Here is a 20,376-nt window from a genome sequence, read left to right as displayed (position 1 = left end):
AGCTTTTTTTTTTTAAAAGCTCTCCATGGCAGTTAACTACACTGCTCAAAAAAATAAAGGGAACACTAAAATAACACATCCTAGATCTGAATGAATGAACTATTCTTATTAAATACTTTTTTCTTTACATGGTTGAATGTGCTGACAACAAAATCACACAAAAATTATCAATGGAAATCAAATTTATCAACCCATGGAGGTCTAGATTTGGAGTCACACTCAAAATTAAAGTGGAAAACCACACTACAGGCTGACCCAAATTTGATGTAATGTCCTTAAAACAAGTCAAAATGAGGCTCAGTAGTGTGTGTGGCCTCCACGTGCCTGTATGACCTCCCTACAACGCCTGGGCATGCTACTGATGAGGTGGCGGATGGTCTCCTGAGGGATCTCCTCCCAGACCTGGACTAAAGCATCCGCCAACTGGACAGTCTGTGGTGCAATGTGGCGTTGGTGGATGGAGCGAGACATGATGTCCCAGATGTGCTCAATTGGATTCAGGTCTGGGGAACGGGCGGGCCAGTCCATAGCATCAATGCCTTCCTCTTGCAGGAACTGCTGACACACTCCAGCCACATGAGGTCTAGCATTGTCATGCATTAGGAGGAACCCAGGGCCAACCGCACCAGCATGGGGTCTGAGGATCTCATCTCGGTACCTAATGGCAGTCAGGCTACCTCTGGCGAGCACATGGAGGGCTGTGCGGCCCCCCAAAGAAATGACACCCCACACCATGACTGACCCACCGCCAAACCGGTCATGCTGGAGGATGTTGCAGGCACCAGAACATTCTCCACGGCGTTTCCAGACTCTGTCACGTCTGTCACATGTGCTCAGTGTGAACCTGCTTTCATCTGTGAAGAGCACAGGGCGCCAGTGGCGAATTTGCCAATCTTGGTGTTCTCTGGCAAATGCCAAACGTCCTGCACGGTGTTGGGCTGTAAGCACAACCCCCACCTGTGGACGTCAGGCCCTCATACCACCCTCATGGAGTCTGTTTCTGACCGTTTGAGCAGACACATGCACATTTGTGGCCTGCTGGAAGTCATTTTGCAGGGCTCTGGCAGTGCTCCTCCTGCTCCTCCTTGCACAAAGGCAGAGGTAGCGGTCCTGCTTCTGGGTTGTTGCCCTCCTACGGCCTCCTCCACGTCTCCTGATGTACTGGCCTGTCTCCTGGTAGCGCCTCCATGCTCTGGACACTACGTTGACAGACACAGCAAATCTACTTGCCACAGCTCGCATTGATGTGCCATCCTGGATGAGCTGCACTACCTGAGCCACTTGTGTGGGTTGTAGACTCCGTCTCATGCTACCACTAGAGTGAAAGCACCGCCAGCATTCAAAAGTGACCAAAACATCAGCCAGGAAGCATAGGAACTGAGAAGTGGTCTGTGGTCACCACCTGCAGAACCACTCCTTTATCGGGGGTGTCTTGCTAATTGCCTATAATTTCCACCTGTTGTCTATTCCATTTGCACAACAGCATGTGAAATGTTTTGTCAATCAGTGTTGCTTCCTAAGTGGACAGTTTGATTTCACAGAAGTGTGATTGACTTGGTGTTACATTGTGTTGTTTAAGTGTTCCCTTTATTTTTTTGAGCAGTGTACATTCAGAATTGGGGCCAAATTGTAGATAGTGATCCAACTGACAGAGTTCTTGTAATGGTGAAGAGTGGGGGGGACCCACCAACTCACTCCAAACATGTTACATATGACCATATTTCAACTTTTGCATTGATTCATTTCATCATTGTCATCCGTGTACAATAGGAGACATCTATAGCAGGCAGTAGTAGCTTTCTACGGAAAATAATACATTTCGTGGAATTTAGTTTAACACATTTATCTGTGTCGCCCAAAATAATATTTTCTGTCCCGCTGCGTTACAGTATTACCCCTCTGCATGGAACAGATCTAAAACATATGGTCCAGAAAAAAAGAAACCACAATGGGCAAGATTGTCTGAGGCCTCAGTGGAGTTGAATGTACTGTTCCACTGGGCACAGACGTAATTCAGCGTCTATTCCACGTTGTTTCAATGTCATTTAATTGAAATGACATGGAAACAACGTCGATTCAACCAGTGTGCGCCCAGTGAGGTATGTTCAAGGGTCACTGTAACCTGCATGCCTTTAGATGTGCCTTTCAGTTATTTTGCATGAATAGGTTCTGTGAAATGCTATATAGAATTGATTTGTGTGGTCCAATTGGTTGTGGGTTCAATTGTGAGTTCAATTCTAGCTGGGTTCACATAATACAAAACATAATGCACTCATTGTAAGGAACTCAAACCCATAGCTCTCCAGATTCTTCTTTAAACACAGGTTCATCTTTAAATGTGTAGAGTAAGATAGATAATGTTCTCTCTGAGATGTGCGATTTGTTAATGTTTGTACTGATGTTTTGATCTTGGTGAAATGCATGCAGTATGGAAATCGTTCACGCTGTTGTGACATACAAAACTGAAAAAATATTTATATAATGTTAAACAGTGCCACACGCCTGGCAAATGTTGTTCAAATATGGTTGCTCGCATGTCTCAGTTTTGATTAAATACACTTAAGATATTCCTTTTAAATTGATTAGTTCAACTATAGGTATTGTTTTTAAAATACAGCCTAATTCATTTCAGTCTTAGCACAGCCTCCGTCCCACTCTGCATATTTTCCTCTCACATATGTAACTTATGGCAAGTTAACAGCAACATTCTTAAACGGACAATGCACTGTATTTAAAGACTCACTCCATCTGTGTAACGGCTTTCGTCGTCGGATGAGGAAGAGTAGTCGGACCAAAGCGCAGCGTGGTAAGTGTTCATGTTTGTTTGTTTATTTATTTATTTATTGAACTGAACACTGATACATAACAAGAGAATAAATTAAACCGAAACAGTCCCGTAAGGTGCAAACACTAAACAGAAAATACCTACCCACAAAACCCATGTGGGAAAAAGCTACCAAAGTATGGTTCCCAATCAGAGACAACGATAGACAGCTGTACCTAATTGAGAACCATATCCGGCCAAAACAAAGAAATACAAAACATAGAATGCCCACCCAAATCACACCCTGACCAAACCAAAATAGAGACATAAAAAGCTCTCTACGGTCAGGGCGTGACAATCTGTTTTTTTTACTTTTCTTGTTGAAATCATTTCACACAGTTGTTGAAAATAAACGAAGTACAATGAGTTAATCATGAAGTTTGTTTTATTATAGAGCTTTATTTAGACCATGCAGCTTGGTTAAAAACATTCATTCAGTGTTTGGTTATCAAAAATAGTAAGATCTCGCTTACTTTTACAACAGTAAGATTCTGTTTTTTATAAAAAAGTACCTGTTTACCACACCATTCCTTTAATGGCAACGGGACATTGATTATCATCAAGTGGATTGTACGAGTGTGGGATCAATATGAGCCAAAAGAGTACAGATGTATTCTGCCCTACAAAGGCAAAACGCATTAACTATGGAAACAGTGAAACTGAGAAAAATGGCTTTAAAGTTTTTGGGATAACCAGCCAAATATGTTGTAGGTAGATAAGTGACGATGCACTGATGTATAATTTTATTATGAAGTCATTTTTATGCATATCAACCATGACCACTGATTTTACCTATGCAGATACTACACTCTGCCTTTGTATGACTTTAAACAACTATATGGGTAATGCAAAGGCAAAGTGCAGCATCTACAATCTAAACGTTTTCATCCAACTTTCTTGTTTTTATGTTTGATGGAAACAGTTTGATAGTTCTACAGTTCGATAATTCTAACTACATTCCAACTGTATTTAAGGGTGTTATGTAGCTATGTTTTCATCTTTTGAATGTTGTATCGTAGCAACCCTCAAGCATTTTTTTCACCATAAGGTTAGGACTACTTCACCACGCAGAATGTTTATACTTAAAAAATGTTTTGACTTTGTGCAGTATATACAATCTAAATGTGTTTATCCAACTTTCTTGTTTTTCCTGTTTGACGCTGTATGGTAATATATTTGACATAAGGTCCATAGGTTAAATCAGTGGTCATGGTTGATATGCGTAAAAAACAAAATACTTCACTTATCTACCCACAACATACTTGTCTGGAAAGAAAATCAACTTTAAAGCCATTTTTCTCCGTTTCACTGTATTTGTAGTTACTGCTCTTTGCCTTCGTATGGCAGAGCGGGTAACTGTTGTTAAAATTTGGTGGTACCAGTTCCTTCCACTTCTCTATTGCCAACGATTTTCCGGAACGCAACTATTATTTTCAGATCACCAGGTTTTCCCTTGGTTTTACTTGGATTCTGCAGTTAATGCAAAATTTCACACACCACTTTCTCTGAAACGGAACATAATTGAACCAGAAAACTTTGTCACAAGATAAAACAGATACTACAAAGCCTGATTTCAGTCTTAACTCAATTTTGATCAAAAGTGTAGTTACTGTGTTTTGCCTTTGTAAGGCAGTATTGGTTTGTATTTGGTAAAGTTTGTGCTGATTAGCAGTCCTTTTATTGCAAAGAAGAGGTAAAATAGTCTGCAACATTGGCGCTACCAGAAGCAAACTACTGTATCACTCTTAACCTATATATTCTTTAGCTCTCCATCCAACTCTTTTGCTGTCCTTGTCAAGCCAAACGCACAGAATGACAAGGAGTTGGCATGATAGCAAAAACAGACTGGCACTCAGGCTATCCTACATTTGCTAGTTTCTCACTAGTAAGGCTAGTGGAGCTTGCCACTAAGTCACCTAACATCAACGTAACACGTGCTATTTTCTGCAAATATTTGCTTGAAGCCTGCAACATAATGCATTATGTCTTCACAGCTACCTAAATAAATGTTGAGTAATTTTGGCATAACATGAATATAAAATGTGTATTGCCATTCATTAGCATACATAATGTATAACTATGCCACCATTATTCCACTTGTGGGTTTTTGTCTGCTCTCAAACCGACAGTAAAAACCAATTCAAACCAATTACACAATGGAGAGAAAATACATGGAAAGTATATCCTTAGCCCTTGTAAAAACTACTGCTTATTAAGACATTTGGGCAGTCCAAACAAGCTTAATTGCAGTTTCACAGTCAGGTATATCCTAATTATATTATACCCCACAAATATCTGACTTTACATATACAGTAAATAAATGTAAACATAATGTAGTCTACAAATATTGTATAATATTGTAGCACACGATGAGTGTATAAGGTGGTACAGGTGTTGAAAGGGAGGTAGGTGGGCTACTTCCAGGCAGCACTAGAGGATAAGTGATTGTGTGTCCCGTGGTGTGTGAGTGTGCACGTGTATGTAAACGTATGTCTTCAGATCTTCAGGTATGACAGCCCAGTGCCCAGCAGTAGAGTGGAATGTTTTGTGCATGTGTGTGTGTCAGTATGTTTAAGATTTCTTCTGGCAGTGGCATCCCAGTTTCCAGCAGTAGCAGATGGAATTGAAGAAGCGACAGTGACAGGAGGCACAGGGATCACAGCAGCGAGAGTGGGGAATACAGCTCTCCATCACCTTGGAACAATGAGGGGTTGGGGGGGCAGGCTTCACCTTGGGATTTTATAACACACACACACACACACACACACACAAAAGGGAAAAGTGATTAACTGACAAGCCCTTACCCTCTGACTGTTTCAAGATGTGTGACCTAACTGAGCACTCATGCAACTGCGTTCAAAATGGCATCCTATTCCCTACATAGAAATAGGGTGCCCTATGGATCCTGGTCAAAAGTCAGTGCACTATATACAGAATATAGTTCCATTTGGGATGCAGACATGCAATCATTATGCCAACACATTATAGCCAAGACTATCTTGGACTGTCAACCACTCAGAACTAAGTACACTCCATTTCCCCAGCAGCCTCGCCTCCAGCTGTGCAAAAGACATTTTGTTGATGTTCTGTAAGCTAGTAATTTTTTTACATTTGACCTTTATTTAACCAGGTAGGCAAGTTGAGAACAAGTTCTCATTTACAATTGCGACCTGGCCAAGATAAAGCAAAGCAGTTCGACAGATAAAACGACACAGAGTTACACATGGAGTAAAACAGACATACAGTCAATAATACAGTATAAACAAGTCTATATACAATGTGAGCAAATGAGGTGGGAAGGGAGGTAAAGGCAAAAAGGCCATGGTGGCAAAGTAAATACAATATAGCAAGTAAAACACTGGAATGGTAGTTTTGCAATGGAAGAATGTGCAAAATAGAAATAAAAATAATGGGGTTCAAAGGAGCAAAATAAATAAATTAAATTAAATACAGTTGGGAAAGAGGTAGTTGTTTGGGCTAAATTATAGGTGGGCTATGTACAGGTGCAGTAATCTGTGAGCTGCTCTGACAGTTGGTGCTTAAAGCTAGGGAGGGAGATAAGTGTTTCCAGTTTCAGAGATTTTTGTAGTTCGTTCCAGTCATTGGCAGCAGAGAACTGGAAGGAGAGGCGGCCAAAGAAAGAATTGGTTCTGGGGGTGACTAGAGAGATATACCTGCTGGAGCGTGTGCCACAGGTGGGAGATGCTATGGTGACCAGCGAGCTGAGATAAGGGGGGACTTTGCCTAGCAGGGTCTTGTAGATGACATGGAGCCAGTGGGTTTGGCGACGAGTATGAAGCGAGGGCCAGCCAACGAGAGCGTACAGGTCGCAATGGTGGGTAGTATATGGGGCTTTGGTGACAAAACGGATGGCACTGTGATAGACTGCATCCAATTTGTTGAGTAGGGTATTGGAGGCTATTTTGTAAATGACATCGCCAAAGTCGAGGATTGGTAGGATGGTCAGTTTTACAAGGGTATGTTTGGCAGCATGAGTGAAGGATGCTTTGTTGCGAAATAGGAAGCCAATTCTAGATTTAACTTTGGATTGGAGATGTTTGATATGGGTCTGGAAGGAGAGTTTACAGTCTAACCAGACACCTAAGTATTTGTAGTTGTCCACGTATTCTAAGTCAGAGCCGTCCAGAGTAGTGATGTTGGACAGGCGGGTAGGTGCAGGTAGCGATCGGTTGAAGAGCATGCATTTAGTTTTACTTGTATTTAAGAGCAATTGGAGGCCACGGAAGGAGAGTTGTATGGCATTGAAGCTTGCCTGGAGGGTTGTTAACACAGTGTCCAAAGAAGGGCCGGAAGTATACAGAATGGTGTCGTCTGCGTAGAGGTGGATCAGAGACTCACCAGCAGCAAGAGCGACCTCATTGATGTATACAGAGTCGGTCCAAGAATTGAACCCTGTGGCACCCCCATAGAGACTGCCAGAGGTCCGGACAGCAGACCCTCCGATTTGACACACTGAACTCTATCAGAGAAGTAGTTGGTGAACCAGGCGAGGCAATCATTTGAGAAACCAAGGCTGTCGAGTCTGCCGATGAGGATGTGGTGATTGACAGAGTCGAAAGCCTTGGCCAGATCAATGAATACGGCTGCACAGTAATGTTTCTTATCGATGGCGGTTAAGATATCGTTTAGGACCTTGAGCGTGGCTGAGGTGCACCCATGACCAGCTCTGAAACCAGATTGCATAGCAGAGAAGGTATGGTGAGATTCGAAATGGTCGGTAATCTGTTTGTTGACTTGGCTTTCGAAGACCTTAGAAAGGCACGGTAGGATAGATATAGGTCTGTAGCAGTTTGGGTCAAGGGTATCCCCCCCTTTGAAGAGGGGGATGACCGCAGCTGCTTTCCAATCTTTGGGAATCTCAGACGACACGAAAGAGAGGTTGAACAGGCTAGTAATAGGGGTGGCAACAATTTCTGCAGATAATTTTAGAAAGAAAGGGTCCAGATTGTCTAGCCCGGCTGATTTGTAGGGGTCCAGATTTTGCAGCTCTTTCAGAACATCAGCTGAATGGATTTGGGAGAAGGAGAAATGGGGAAGGCTTGGGCGAGTTGCTGTTGGGGGTGCAGTGCAGTTGTCCGGGGTAGGAGTAGCCAGGTGGAAAGCATGGCCAGCCGTAGAAAAATGCTTATTGAAATTCTCAATTATGGTGGATTTATCAGTGGTGACAGTGTTTCCTATCTTCAGTGCAGTGGGCAGCTGGGAGGAGGTGTTCTTATTCTCCATGGACTTTACAGTGTCCCAGAACTTTTTTGAGTTAGTGTTGCAGGAAGCAAATTTCTGCTTGAAAAAGCTAGCCTTGGCTTTTCTAACTGCCTGTGTATAATGGTTTCTAGCTTCCCTGAACAGCTGCATATCACGGGGGCTGTTCGATGCTAATGCAGAACGCCATAGGATGTTTTTGTGTTGGTTAAGGGCAGTCAGGTCTGGGGAAGGGCAGTAATCATCATACTGTATGAGAAATAGGAATATAATTAGATATGGTTCGAAATTGTTGAGGTCTTACTACCCAATACGTGGTTGTAGACAAATCTAACACATTCATCTTGCATTGATGTCAATCGGATATTTGTGGTCTAATGTCTAGAAAGATAATAATAATAATAATAAATGCCATTTAGCAGACGAGTACACATCCCATGCCATCTGTTGTGTGGGACAGATTGGAAAGAAAACGGTACCCATCACATAGGTTTGAGGCACATATGGATATAGAGAACAGGTTGCGTGGGATGTGGAATCATATCGATATTACACTGTAAAGGTCTGGCCAACATTGATTTTGAAGTTAAGTACACTACATGACTAAAGGTACACTCAGCAAAAAAAGAAGCGTCCTCTCACTGTCAACTATGTTTATTTCAGCAAACTTAACATGCGTAAATATTTGTATTAACATAAGATTCAACAACTGAGACATAAACAGGACAAGTTCCACAGACATGTGACTAACAGAAATTGAATAATGTGTCCCTGAAAGGGGAGGGGGGGGTCAAAATCAAAAGTAACAGTCAGTATCTGGTGTGGCCACCAGCTACATTAAGTACTGCAGTGTTTCTCCTCCTCATGGACTGCACCAGATTTGCCAGTTCTCGCTGTGAGATGTGACCCCACTCTTCCACCAAGGCACCTGTTTCCAGACTTTTCTAGAGGGAATGGCACTAGCCCTCACCCTCCGATCCAACAGGTCCCAGACGTGCTCAATGGGATTGAGATCCGGGCTCGTCGCTGGCCATGAAAGAACACTGACATTCCTGTCTTGCAGGAAATCACACACAGAACGAGCAGTATGGCTGGTGGCATTGTCATGCTGGAGGGTCATGTCAGGATGAGCCTGCAGGAAGGGTACCACATGAGGGAGGAGGATGTCTTCCCTGTAACGCACAGCGTTGAGATTGCCTGCAATGACAACAAGCTCAGTCCAATGATGCTGTGAAACACCGCCACAGACCATGGCGGACCTTCCACCTCCAAATCAATCCCGCTCCAGAGTACAGGCCTCGGTGTAACGCTCATTCCTTCAACGATAAACGCAAATCCGACCATCACCCCTGGTGAGACAAAACTGCAACTCGTCAGTGAAGAGCCCTTTGCCAGTCCTGTCTGGTCCAGCAACGGTGGGTTTGTGCCCATAGGTGACGTTGTTGCCGGTGATGTCTGGTGAGGACCTGCATTACAACAGGCCTACAAGCCCTCAGTCCAGCCTCTCTCAGCCTATTGCGGACAGTCTGATCATTGATGAAGGGATTGTGCGTTCCTGGTGTAACTTGGGCAGTTGATGTTGCCATCCTGTACCTGTCCCACAAGGTGTGATGTTCGGATGTACCAATCCTGTGCAGATGTTGTTACACGTGGTCTGCCACTGCGAGGACGATCAGCACTCTGTCCTGTCTCCCTGTCTTAGGCGTCTCACAGTACGGACATTGCAATTTATTGCCCTGGCCACATCTGCAGTCCTCATGCCTCCTTGCAGCATGCCTAAGGCACGTTCACGCAGATGAGCAGGGAGCCTGGGCATCTTTCTTTTGGTGTTTTTCAGAGTCAGTAGAAAGGCCTCTTTAGTGTCCTAAGTTTTCATAACTGTGACCTTAATTGCCTACTGTCTGTAAGCTGTTAGTGTCTTAACGACCGTTCCACAGGTGCATGTTCATTAATTGTTTATGGTTAATTGAACAAGCATGGGAAACAGTGTTTATAGCCTTCACAATGAAGATCTGTGAAGTTATTTGAATATGTACTAATTATCTTTTCAAGACAGCGTACTGAAAAAGGGCTGTTTCTTTTTTTCCTGAGCTTATTAAGGACCCCTGCTCATCAAACATCTCATTCCAAAATCATGGGAATTAGTATGGAGTTGGTTCCTCCTTTGCTGCCATAACAGCCTCTACTCTTCTGGGAAGGCTTTCCACTAGATGTTGGCACATTCCTGCAGGGATTCCATCCAGCCACAAGAGCATTAGTGAGATCGGGCACTGATGTTGGGCGATTAGGCCTGTCTCGCAGTTGGTGTTCCAATTCATCCCAAAGGTGTTCGATGGGTTTGTGGGCAGGGCTCTGTACAGGCCAGTCAAGTTTTTCCACACCAATCTCGACAAACCATTTATGTATGGACCTCGCTTTGTGCACGGAGGCATTGTCATGCTGGATCAGGAAAGGGCTTCCCCCAAAATGTTGCCTCAAAGTTGGAAGCACCGAATCATCTAGAAATGTCAATGTATGCTGTAGCGTTAAGATTTCGCTTCACTGGAACTAAGGGGACTATCCCAAACCATGAGAAACAGCCACAGACCATTATTCCTCCTCCACCAAACTTTACAGCTGCCAATATGCTTCGTGGCAGGTAGCGTTCTCCTGGCATCCGCCAAACCCAGATTCGTCCATAGGATGTGTTCTCTCTCATCACTCCAGAGAACACATTTCCACTGCTCCAGAGTCCAATGGCGGCAAGCTTTACACCACTCCAGCCGACGCTTGGCATTGCGCATTGGTGATCTTAGGTTTGTCTGCAGCTGCTCGGCCATGTAAATCCATTTCATGAAGCTCCCGACGTTCTTGTGCTGTCGTTGCTTCCTAAGGCAGTTTGGAACTCGGTACTGAGTGTTGCAACTGAGGACAGACAATTTTTACGCGCTACACGCTTCAGCGGCCCCATTCTGTGAGCTTGTGTGGCCTACCACTTCACGGCTGAGACGTTGTTGCTCCTAGACGTTTCTACTTCACAATAATGGCACTTACAGTTGACCGGGGCAGCTGTAGTAGGGCAGAAATTTGACAATTACTTTTTGGAAAGGTGGCACCCTATGATGGTGCCACATTTCAAATCCCACCGTACCTTCTCCGCTATGCAATCTGGTTTCCGAGCTGGTCATGGGTGCACCTTAGCCACGCTCAAGGTCCTAAACGACATCAGAACCGCCATCGATAAGAGACAATACAGTGCAGCTGTATTCATCGACCTGGCCAAGGCTTTCAACTCTGTCAATCACCACATTCTTATCGGCAGACTCAACAGCCTTGGTTTCTCAAATGACTGCCTCGCCTGGTTCACCAACTACTTAACCACACCTACCCACCTGTCCAGCATCACTACTCTGGACGGTACTGACTTAGAATATATGGACAACTACAAATACCTAGGTGTCTGGTTAGTAAACTGCTTCCAGACTCACATTAATTAAGCATCTCCAATCCAAAATTAAATCTAGAATCGGCTTCCTATTTCGCAACATAGCATCCTTCACTCATGCTGCCAAACATACCCTCGTAAAATTGACTATCCTACCTATCCTTGACTTCTGCGATGTAATTTACAAAATAGCATCCAACACTCTACTCAGCAAATTGTATGCAGTCTATCACAGTGCGGTCCGTTTTGTCACCAAAGCCCCATATACTACCCACCACTGCGACCTGTATGCTCTCGTTGGCTGGCCCTCGCTTCATATCCGTCGCCAAACCCACTGGCTCCAGGTCATCTATAAGTCGTTGCTAGGTAAAGTCCCGCCTTATCTCAGCTCACTGGTCACCATAGCAGCACCCCCCAAAAGCACTCTCTCCAGCAGGTATATTTCACTGGTCACCCCCAAAGCCAATTCCTACTTTGGCTGCCTTTCCTTCCAGTTCTCTGCTGCCAATGACTGGAACAAACTGCAAAAATCACTGAAGCTGGAGACTCATATCTCCAGATACTACTAGATTTAAGCACCGGCTGTCAGAGCAGCTCACAGATCACTGCATCTGTACATAGCCAATCTGTAAATAGCCCATCCAACTACTTCATCACCATATTGTTATTTATTTTGCTCCTTTGCACCCCAGTACCACTACTTGCACACTCATCTTCTGCACATCTATCACACCAGTGTTTAATTTGCCATACTGTAAGAATTTTGCCATTATGGCCTATTTATTGCCTCGCCCCCCTTGTCCTACCTCATTTGCACACACTGTATATAGACTTTCTCTATTGTATTATTGACTGTATGTTTGTTTATTCCATGTGTAACTCTGTGTTGTTGTTTGTGTTGCACTGCTTTGCTTTATCTTGGCCAGGTCGCAGTTGTAAATGAGAACTTGTTCTCAACTAGCCTACCTGGTTAAATAAATGTGAAAAAAAAAAAGTGAAAGTCACTGAGCTCTTCAGTAAGGCCATTTTACTTCCAATGTTTGTCTATGGAGATCGCATGGCTGAGTGCTCGATTTTATACACCTGTCAGCAACGGGTGTGGCTGAAATAGCCAACTCCAATAATTTGGGGTGTCCACATACTGATACACTGATACATTTGTATATATAGTGTAACACGCTACGCTAGAAGCTTGCTGCAATCCCCAGGCCACAGACAGGTGTGGCTACAGTATGCCGTCACCACAAAGTGTCTGATTGATTTTGGGGTGAATTACTACTGAAACCTGCTGGGGCAAAAGGCTAATGGCTAAGGGCTTGCTGCTCTCCACAGGGCAGGTCACAGGTGGGGCGGGAGGTATGATGTTATCAAAAAGTACTGTAACTCAGAAATGATCCTAACATAATCTCCAGCAGTTTACCGTCACATGCAATCTCTGGTGTTCCTGGATTCCTCTTCTGGCAAACAACCTTCTGGGTTTCGCCTGGTTCCACAGCTCTGTTGGAAAGAAAGAAGGAATAGTCATAAGAAACCTCCTTAATTCCGATTAGAGATTACAACATTCTGGGGTTGAAGTAAATTGAATAACAAGAATTACCGTCCAAAAATATAGTGAAACGCCAAACAGTATAATAGGAAACAGATGTTATTGCTATTATTGATCTGAATATCAAAACCCCATGTTCACTTCACTTACTGTATATAAGTTGTCAGCCATGGCAGCAAGGTTAACAAATGGAAACTGTATACATTTGTTGTGTGTGTCTATCACCAATAACTAGCAGAACTTTTGTACATCTTCATCACCCCTGTCACAAATCAGGGCTATTTAAATGTAGCAGGGTGTAACCAGAGATTTCTGTTACATGCATTTGAAATACCTATTTCAAAGATAGAGTATTTTGTATTTCACTGGCCTGACTTATAATGCAATGTATTTTGTAACAAGATATGTTTCAAAAGAAAAAAGTAAAGTAAACTAAATAAACAACTACATAAAGTAAACTAAATAAACAACTACATAAAGTAAACTAAATAAACAACTACATACCACAGTCATAAACCCTGTTTCCATTCACAGTTTTTATGCAAGTAAAGTAAAAATAAAAAACAGCTGTGATAGAAATACGATGTTTCGGTGTAATTTCATAAATGCAGACAGATCATTTGTTTGTTTGAAATGGTGGGATCTTTTTGTAAAATGTATTATGCAGGAAATTGTGGTGGAAATGCCTTTATGCGCAGATATTGATACAATAACCATCATATCGAAGTAAATTGAGTTATACAATGACATGATCTGTGGTCCTCCCACTATGACTTCGGAAACCATGCAGTTCATTAGGCTACAGATTAAATAAGTTATGAACTTCAAAGAGTGGTGAAAGTGCAAGGTGATGAGCTTGATGATCCTTTCCAATACATATCGAGGGTCTTATTCTGGTGACATGATCATTGATGCTTGGCTGCTGTTTGACAAATAAAAATATTCTTGCCCTTTTACACATAATAATCTCATCATGTAGGCTATACGTGCACTCTAGCAATCCAGCTGGCTATCTGCTCGCTGTTGGCTAGAGCACAGGTGCCAATACCAAGAGTGGGCACACTTGCTAAATAACACCATTTTTTTGTGAGAAAACCATCAGTCGAGTTGATGTTAATATTCAGAACCACATTCCTGTAAAGATTAGAGTTAAATACTGTTGAAGTAATATGGTTACAGGTTCATCTGTCTCACATAAAGCCCATTCTTATGGGAAGCTGCTATATACCACAAAGTGCTAACAGCCAGTATCTGAATAACATGTGTGAAATGCTTGATAATGCATGTGATATCAACAGAGAGATATATTTTCTGTGTGATTTAAATATTGACTGACTTTCATCAAGCTACCCACTCAAGAAAAAGCTTCAAACTGTAACCAGTGCCTGCAACCTGGTTGAGGTTATCAGTCAACCTACCAGTGTAGTTACAAACAGCACAGGAATTTAAATCAACATGTATTGATCACATCTTTACCAATGCTGCAAAAATGTGCTTGAAAGCAGTATCCAGATCCATCAGATGTAGTGATCACAATATAGTAGCCATATCTAGGAAAATCAAAGTTATAAAGGCTGGGCCTATTATAGTGTATAAGAGGTCATACAATACATTTTATAGGAATTCCTATGTTGGGGATTTAAATAATATTTGTTGTTCGAAGGTGTGTAATGACGAGCAAACAGATGTTGCTGTAACGATTGTGCTGAGAGTCAGGAAGCAAGTTCAGGGAGTGAGTGTTTAAATAAATAAAATAAACAATGAACACGAAATAAACGAACCGACATGAAAACAGAGTCAATAACACCTGAGGAAAGAACCAAGAGGAGTGACAGATATAGGGAAGATAGTCAAGGAGGAGGAGTCCAGGTGATTGTCATGAGGTGCAGGTGTGCGAGACGATGGTGACAGGTGTGCGGGATAATCAGCAGCCTGATGACCCAGAGGCCGGAGAGGGAGTATACATGATAGTTGCACTTGACACACTTATGAAATTGCTTATTCCAATTACTAATAAGCATGCACCCATTAAGAAAATGACTGTAAAAACAGTTAAATCCCAGTGGATTGATGAAGAATTGAAAAATTGTGTGGTTTAGAGGGATGATGCAAAAGGAATGGCAAATAAGTCTGGCTGCACCTCCGATTGGCAAACTTACTGCAAATTGAGAAATCATGTGACTAAACTGAATGAAAAGAAGAAACTACACTATGAAACAAAAATAAATGACAAAGAAGGATAGTAAAAAGCTTTGGAGCACCTTCAATTAAATTTTTTGAAAAAAAGCTAACTCAGCCCCATCATTCATTGAATCAGATGGCTCATTCATCACAAAACCGATTGATATTGTCAACTACTTTAATGACTTTTTATTGGCTAGATTAGCAAATTTAGGCATGACATGCCAGCAACAAATGCTGACACTACACATCCAAATATATCTGACCAAATTATGAAAGACAAGAATTGTAATTTTCATAAAGTGAGTGTGGAAGAGGTGAAAAAAAATACTGTTTATCAACAACAACAAGGCAACGGGGTCTGACGACTTGGATGGAAATTTACTGAGGATAATAGCGGACGATATTGCCACTCCTATTTGCCATATCTTCAATCTTGATGATCGGCTGAGAGAAAATGATGATAAAAGATTGTGGGGCTGAATTTGTTACACTTCAGTGCAGCTTTTGACATGATTGATCATAGTCTGCTGCCAGAAAAACATGTGTTATGGCTTTACACCCCCTGCTATGTTGTGGATAAAGAGTTACCGGTCCAACAGAACACAGAGGGTGTTCTCAAATGGAAGTCTCTCCAACACAATCCAGGTAGAATCAGAATTCCCCAGGGCAGCGGTCTAGGCCCCTTACTTTTTAAAATATTTACTAAAGATCAGCCATGCTTTGAGTAAAGCCAGTGTGTCTATGTATGCGGATGTTTCAACACTATACACATCAGCTACTACAGCAACTGAAATGACTGCAACACTTAAAGAGCCCAAGTTAGTTTCAGAATGGCTGGCAATGAATAAGTTAGGACTAACTATTTCAAAAACTGAAAACATTGTATTTGGGACACATTCACTAAACCTCAACTAAATCTTGTAATAAATAATGTGTAAATTGAGCAAGTTGAGATGACTAAACTGCTTGGAGTACCCTGGATTGTAAAACTGTCATGGTCAAAACATATTGATACAACAGTAGCTAAGATGTTTTATTTCACCTTTATTTAACCAGGTAGGCCAGTTGAGAAGAAGTTCTCATTTACAACTGCGACCTGGCCAAGATAAAGCAGTGCGACAAAAACAACACAGACTTACACATGGGACAAAAAAAAAAACGTACAGTCAATAACACAATAGAATATCTGTATACAATGTGTGCAAATTCATTAAGGAGGTAAGGCAATAAATAGGCCACAGTGGCGAGGTAATTACAATTGAGCAATTAACACTGGAGTAATAGATGAGGATGTGCAAGTAGGAATACAGGTGTGCAAAAAAAATATGGGGATGAGGTAGGTAGTTGATTGGATGGGCTATTTACAGATGGGCTGGTTACAGCTGCAGCGATCGGTAAGCTGCTCTGACAGCCGATACTTGAAGTTAGTGAGGGATATATAAGTTTGGGGAAAAGTCTGACCAGAACAAAGGGCTGCTGTACCTTCCTCACAGCACTATCCTACAGGCTCTAGTTTTGTTGCACCTGGACTACTGTTCAGTCATGTGGTCAGGTGCCACAAAGAGGGACTTAGGAAAATTGCAATTGGCTCAGAACAGGGCAGCACGGCTGGTCCTTGTATGTACACGGAGAGCAAACATTAATAATATGCATGTCAATCTCTCCTGGCTCAGTGTAGAGGAGAGATTGACTTAATCACTACTTGTATTTGTGAGAGGTATTGACATGTTGAAAGCACCCAGCTGTCTGTTTAAACAACTAGCACACAACTCAGACACCCATGCATACACCACAAGGCATGCCACCAGAGGTCTCTTCACAGTCCCCAATTCCAGAAAAGACTATGAGGAGGCGCACAGTACTACATAGAGCCATGACTACATGGAACTCTATTCCACATCAGGTAAATGATGCAAGCAGTAGAATCAGATTTAAAAAACAGATACAAATACACCTTATGGAACAGCGGGGCCTGTGAAGCAACACAAACACACACACACACGATAACATGACATTACTTTTTGCGGTTAAATTCCCATGTACCAAATAAAAAAATACACGTTAAGTGAGTTTCCGTCGCATTTTCAACTCTACATCGTATTTGTATTTATTATGGATCCCCATTAGCTGCTGCCAAGGCACTCAGTGTGTGCCCTCAGTCCCATACTCCACTGCCAAATATCTACAACACAAAATCCGTGTGTATAGTGCATGCACTACGTGATCACACAGCATTTCTTTCTGCAACAAGTACATTTGATGGAAACACATCTCTGGTGGGAAAATGCACATATTGTTTTTATACAGATTTGAGAATATTTGTATTAAAATCTGTCACCAATTGGATGGAAACTTGGCTATAGCAAGTTTTTAGATTTTTTTTTACCGTTACTGAGAATGTTGTTAAAGTGAAAGTGTGTACTTTCAAAAAAGTATTTAATAAAAATAACTATTTAGATTAAATACAATACTTTACAAAAGTATTTGGTATTTATTTTTTTACATTGGTCTTTCAAATATTTTGTAATAGTTACAAGATAGTATCGTTGCTCATCTCTGAATGTAACGGAGTGAGTGAGCAGCAGCAGCGTCTCAGAGAGAAAAAGTGCTTGAGAGGGCAACTCTGTGTTGAGGTGGCAGACCTGGGTTCAAATAACATTTAAATATGTTGAGTTTAGCCTACCATGAGTGGCAAATTGGTTTTACAATTTGGGACTATTCTATTGGTCCATTACACCAGGCAAAGTCAAGGAGCTGATTTTTTTTTTTTATGTGATTTTGAATAGTATTTGAAGTCTGGTGCATTGTGGCTTTGGATGATTAGGCGACCTTCCACTAAGATGCTCATGACATGCTGTGACCTAAGAACCTGCTTAGGTCAAAGCTGGTCAGAGCAGGAGGGATATGTGTAGACTCTGGGGGATGTATTGCTATACAAGGTTCAAGGGTTTTTATTAGTCACATTTACAATAAACGTGACATTTGTTATCCCAGTGCAAAACATTCTCCATTACAAATACATAAGGTACTGCAATAAATCAAGTCCAGGGCTCTCCAAACCTGTTCCTGGAGAGCTCTCCTCCTGTAGGTTTTCCCTCCAACCCCAGTTGTAACTAACCCAATTCAGTTTATCCACCAGCTAATTATTAGAAAGAGGTGTGCTAGATTTGTGTTGGAGTGAACACCTAGAGTTTGGTAGCTCTCCAGCAACAGCAATATTCATTTTCAAAATGAAAATCCCTTGCATGTAAATTATTGACAGGATGATTTGGTAGGCTACTGAACAGTGTACTGAATTAAAAATGTTTAGTAATTAATTCAGGTTACAATTTCTAATGTTTTGAATCAAATATAATTTTTTACCAGTTCAGACAAATATGAAGAACAAAATCTTAGCCAACTAAGTGCACACATGCATGGTTAATAGCATATTAATTATTATCTTTTCCATTCCTATATATTATCTGCAAAGTGTGATTCCCGACTTCCAGTGGTGGTCGCATTGACAATACATACACACAAAATAAATATATACAGCATGTACACAAGAAGAGTGGCAATGTATGGCAATGACTTGAACCATACATTGTGCAAAGTAAGTCAATCAATTGTATATAAGTAAAATTCAATCAGAAGAGCAAATGTAAACCAGGGGAAAAACGCACTACCCTCCCCTGTGCCCCCCACCCCCAAAAAACACACAACCCTCCCCATAGCAATGATAACATGCTTTTCTCATCATCAGTCTATATTTATCATTTAGCTAATACAATAAATGTACAACTCAAGAGAAAAAAGACAATTGGATTTTTGGATGACGAATTAAGGGGAATGAAACTAGGATAGACTACTCACCTATTTCCTTGGCCGTAAAATAATTTGATGACAAATTATTGTCGGTCCTTTTAATTTTAACAAGATGGGTCTTGTCACGCGCTGCAAGCCTACAGTTGACAGCTGCAAATTGAAGAAGGCAAATACATAATATCGCAGGCTTCATTTCGATTCCACTCAAATATTGCTAATGTGGGGAGAAACAAAAATGAGCGTTATTAGATCAATTAAGACTGCAGAAATGTCGACGCCATAAAACAGCAAAATATCGCTCCTCACTCTCGGACATATAGTCTCGTTTATTATTTGGTCCTTCGAGACAAAAGTAACACTTTATAAACCGGAATCTTGTTCCCGCACCCGCCCACCTCCTTCGTATTTCCATAAGTGAGAGCAAGAGACCATCTGGACACTGAAATCTTGGCTCAATGATCATAGTAAAGTACCCACCTGAGGATATTCAGAGGCAGTTTTATTCTGGATATTCACTGAACAAAAATATAAACACAACGTGTAAATTGCTGGTCCATGAGCTGAAATAAAAGATTACAGAAATGTCTCTCAACTTTTCAGCACACATCATGTAGTGAGCATTTTATCCTTTAGTCAATATAATCCATCCACCTGACAGGTGTGGCATATCAAGAAGCTGATTAAACAGGAGCACCTTTTTTAACTTACCTTTATTTAACTAGGCAAGTCAGTTAAGAACAAATTCTTATTTTCAATGACAGCCTAGGAACAACTGCCTTGTTCAGGGGCAGAACAGCAGATTTTTACCTTGTCAGCTCAGGGATTTGATCTTGCAACCTTCCAGTTACTATTCCAATGTTCTAACCACTAGGCTACCTGCCACCCCACCTTGTGCTGGGGACAATAAAAGGCCACTCCAAAATATGCAGTTTTGTCACACAACACAATGCCACAGATGTTTCAAGTTTTGAGAGCGTGTGCAATTGGCATGCTGACTGCAGGAATGTCCACCAGAGCTGTTGCCAGATAATTTAATGTTCCTTTCTCTACCATGAGCCGCCTCCAACGTCGCTTTAGAAGTACGTCAAACCGGCCTCACAACCGCAGACCACGTGTAACCACGCCAGCCCAGGACCTACACTCCCGGCTTCCTCACCTGCGAGTTTGTCAGGGGGGTGGGGAGTGTGGAGGAGTAATTATGTCTGTAATAAAGCCCTTTTATCATTCTGATTGGTTGGGCCTGGCTCCTCAGTGGGTCGGCCTGGTCCCAAGTGGGTGGGCCTATGCCTTCCCAGGCCCACCTATGGCTGTGCCCCTGCCCAGTCATTTGAAATCCATATATTAGGGCCTAATGAATTTATTTAAATTGAC

General features: G+C 41.9%; 1 protein-coding gene across 1 annotated transcript; it reads right to left on the bottom strand.

Moving 5' to 3' along the window:
* Positions 1–3,191: 3,191 nt before the first annotated feature.
* LOC109909750 (agouti-signaling protein) lies at positions 3,192–19,399 on the bottom strand. Its single transcript, XM_020508768.2, has 3 exons — positions 19,054–19,399; positions 12,889–12,965; positions 3,192–5,554 (listed from the first exon to the last, which is right to left on the bottom strand). Exons 1-3 carry the CDS (start codon positions 19,196–19,198, stop codon positions 5,396–5,398), a joined length of 381 nt encoding a protein of 126 aa, XP_020364357.1. The 5' UTR covers positions 19,199–19,399; the 3' UTR covers positions 3,192–5,395.
* Between the last annotated feature and the right edge of the window lie 977 nt (positions 19,400–20,376).

Source organism: Oncorhynchus kisutch, linkage group LG18 (genome assembly GCF_002021735.2).
Source record: "Oncorhynchus kisutch isolate 150728-3 linkage group LG18, Okis_V2, whole genome shotgun sequence".
Classification (NCBI taxonomy): Eukaryota; Metazoa; Chordata; class Actinopteri; order Salmoniformes; family Salmonidae; genus Oncorhynchus; species Oncorhynchus kisutch.
The sequence above is the reverse complement of the archived record's forward strand: the minus strand, read 5'-3'. Positions and strand labels throughout refer to the sequence as shown.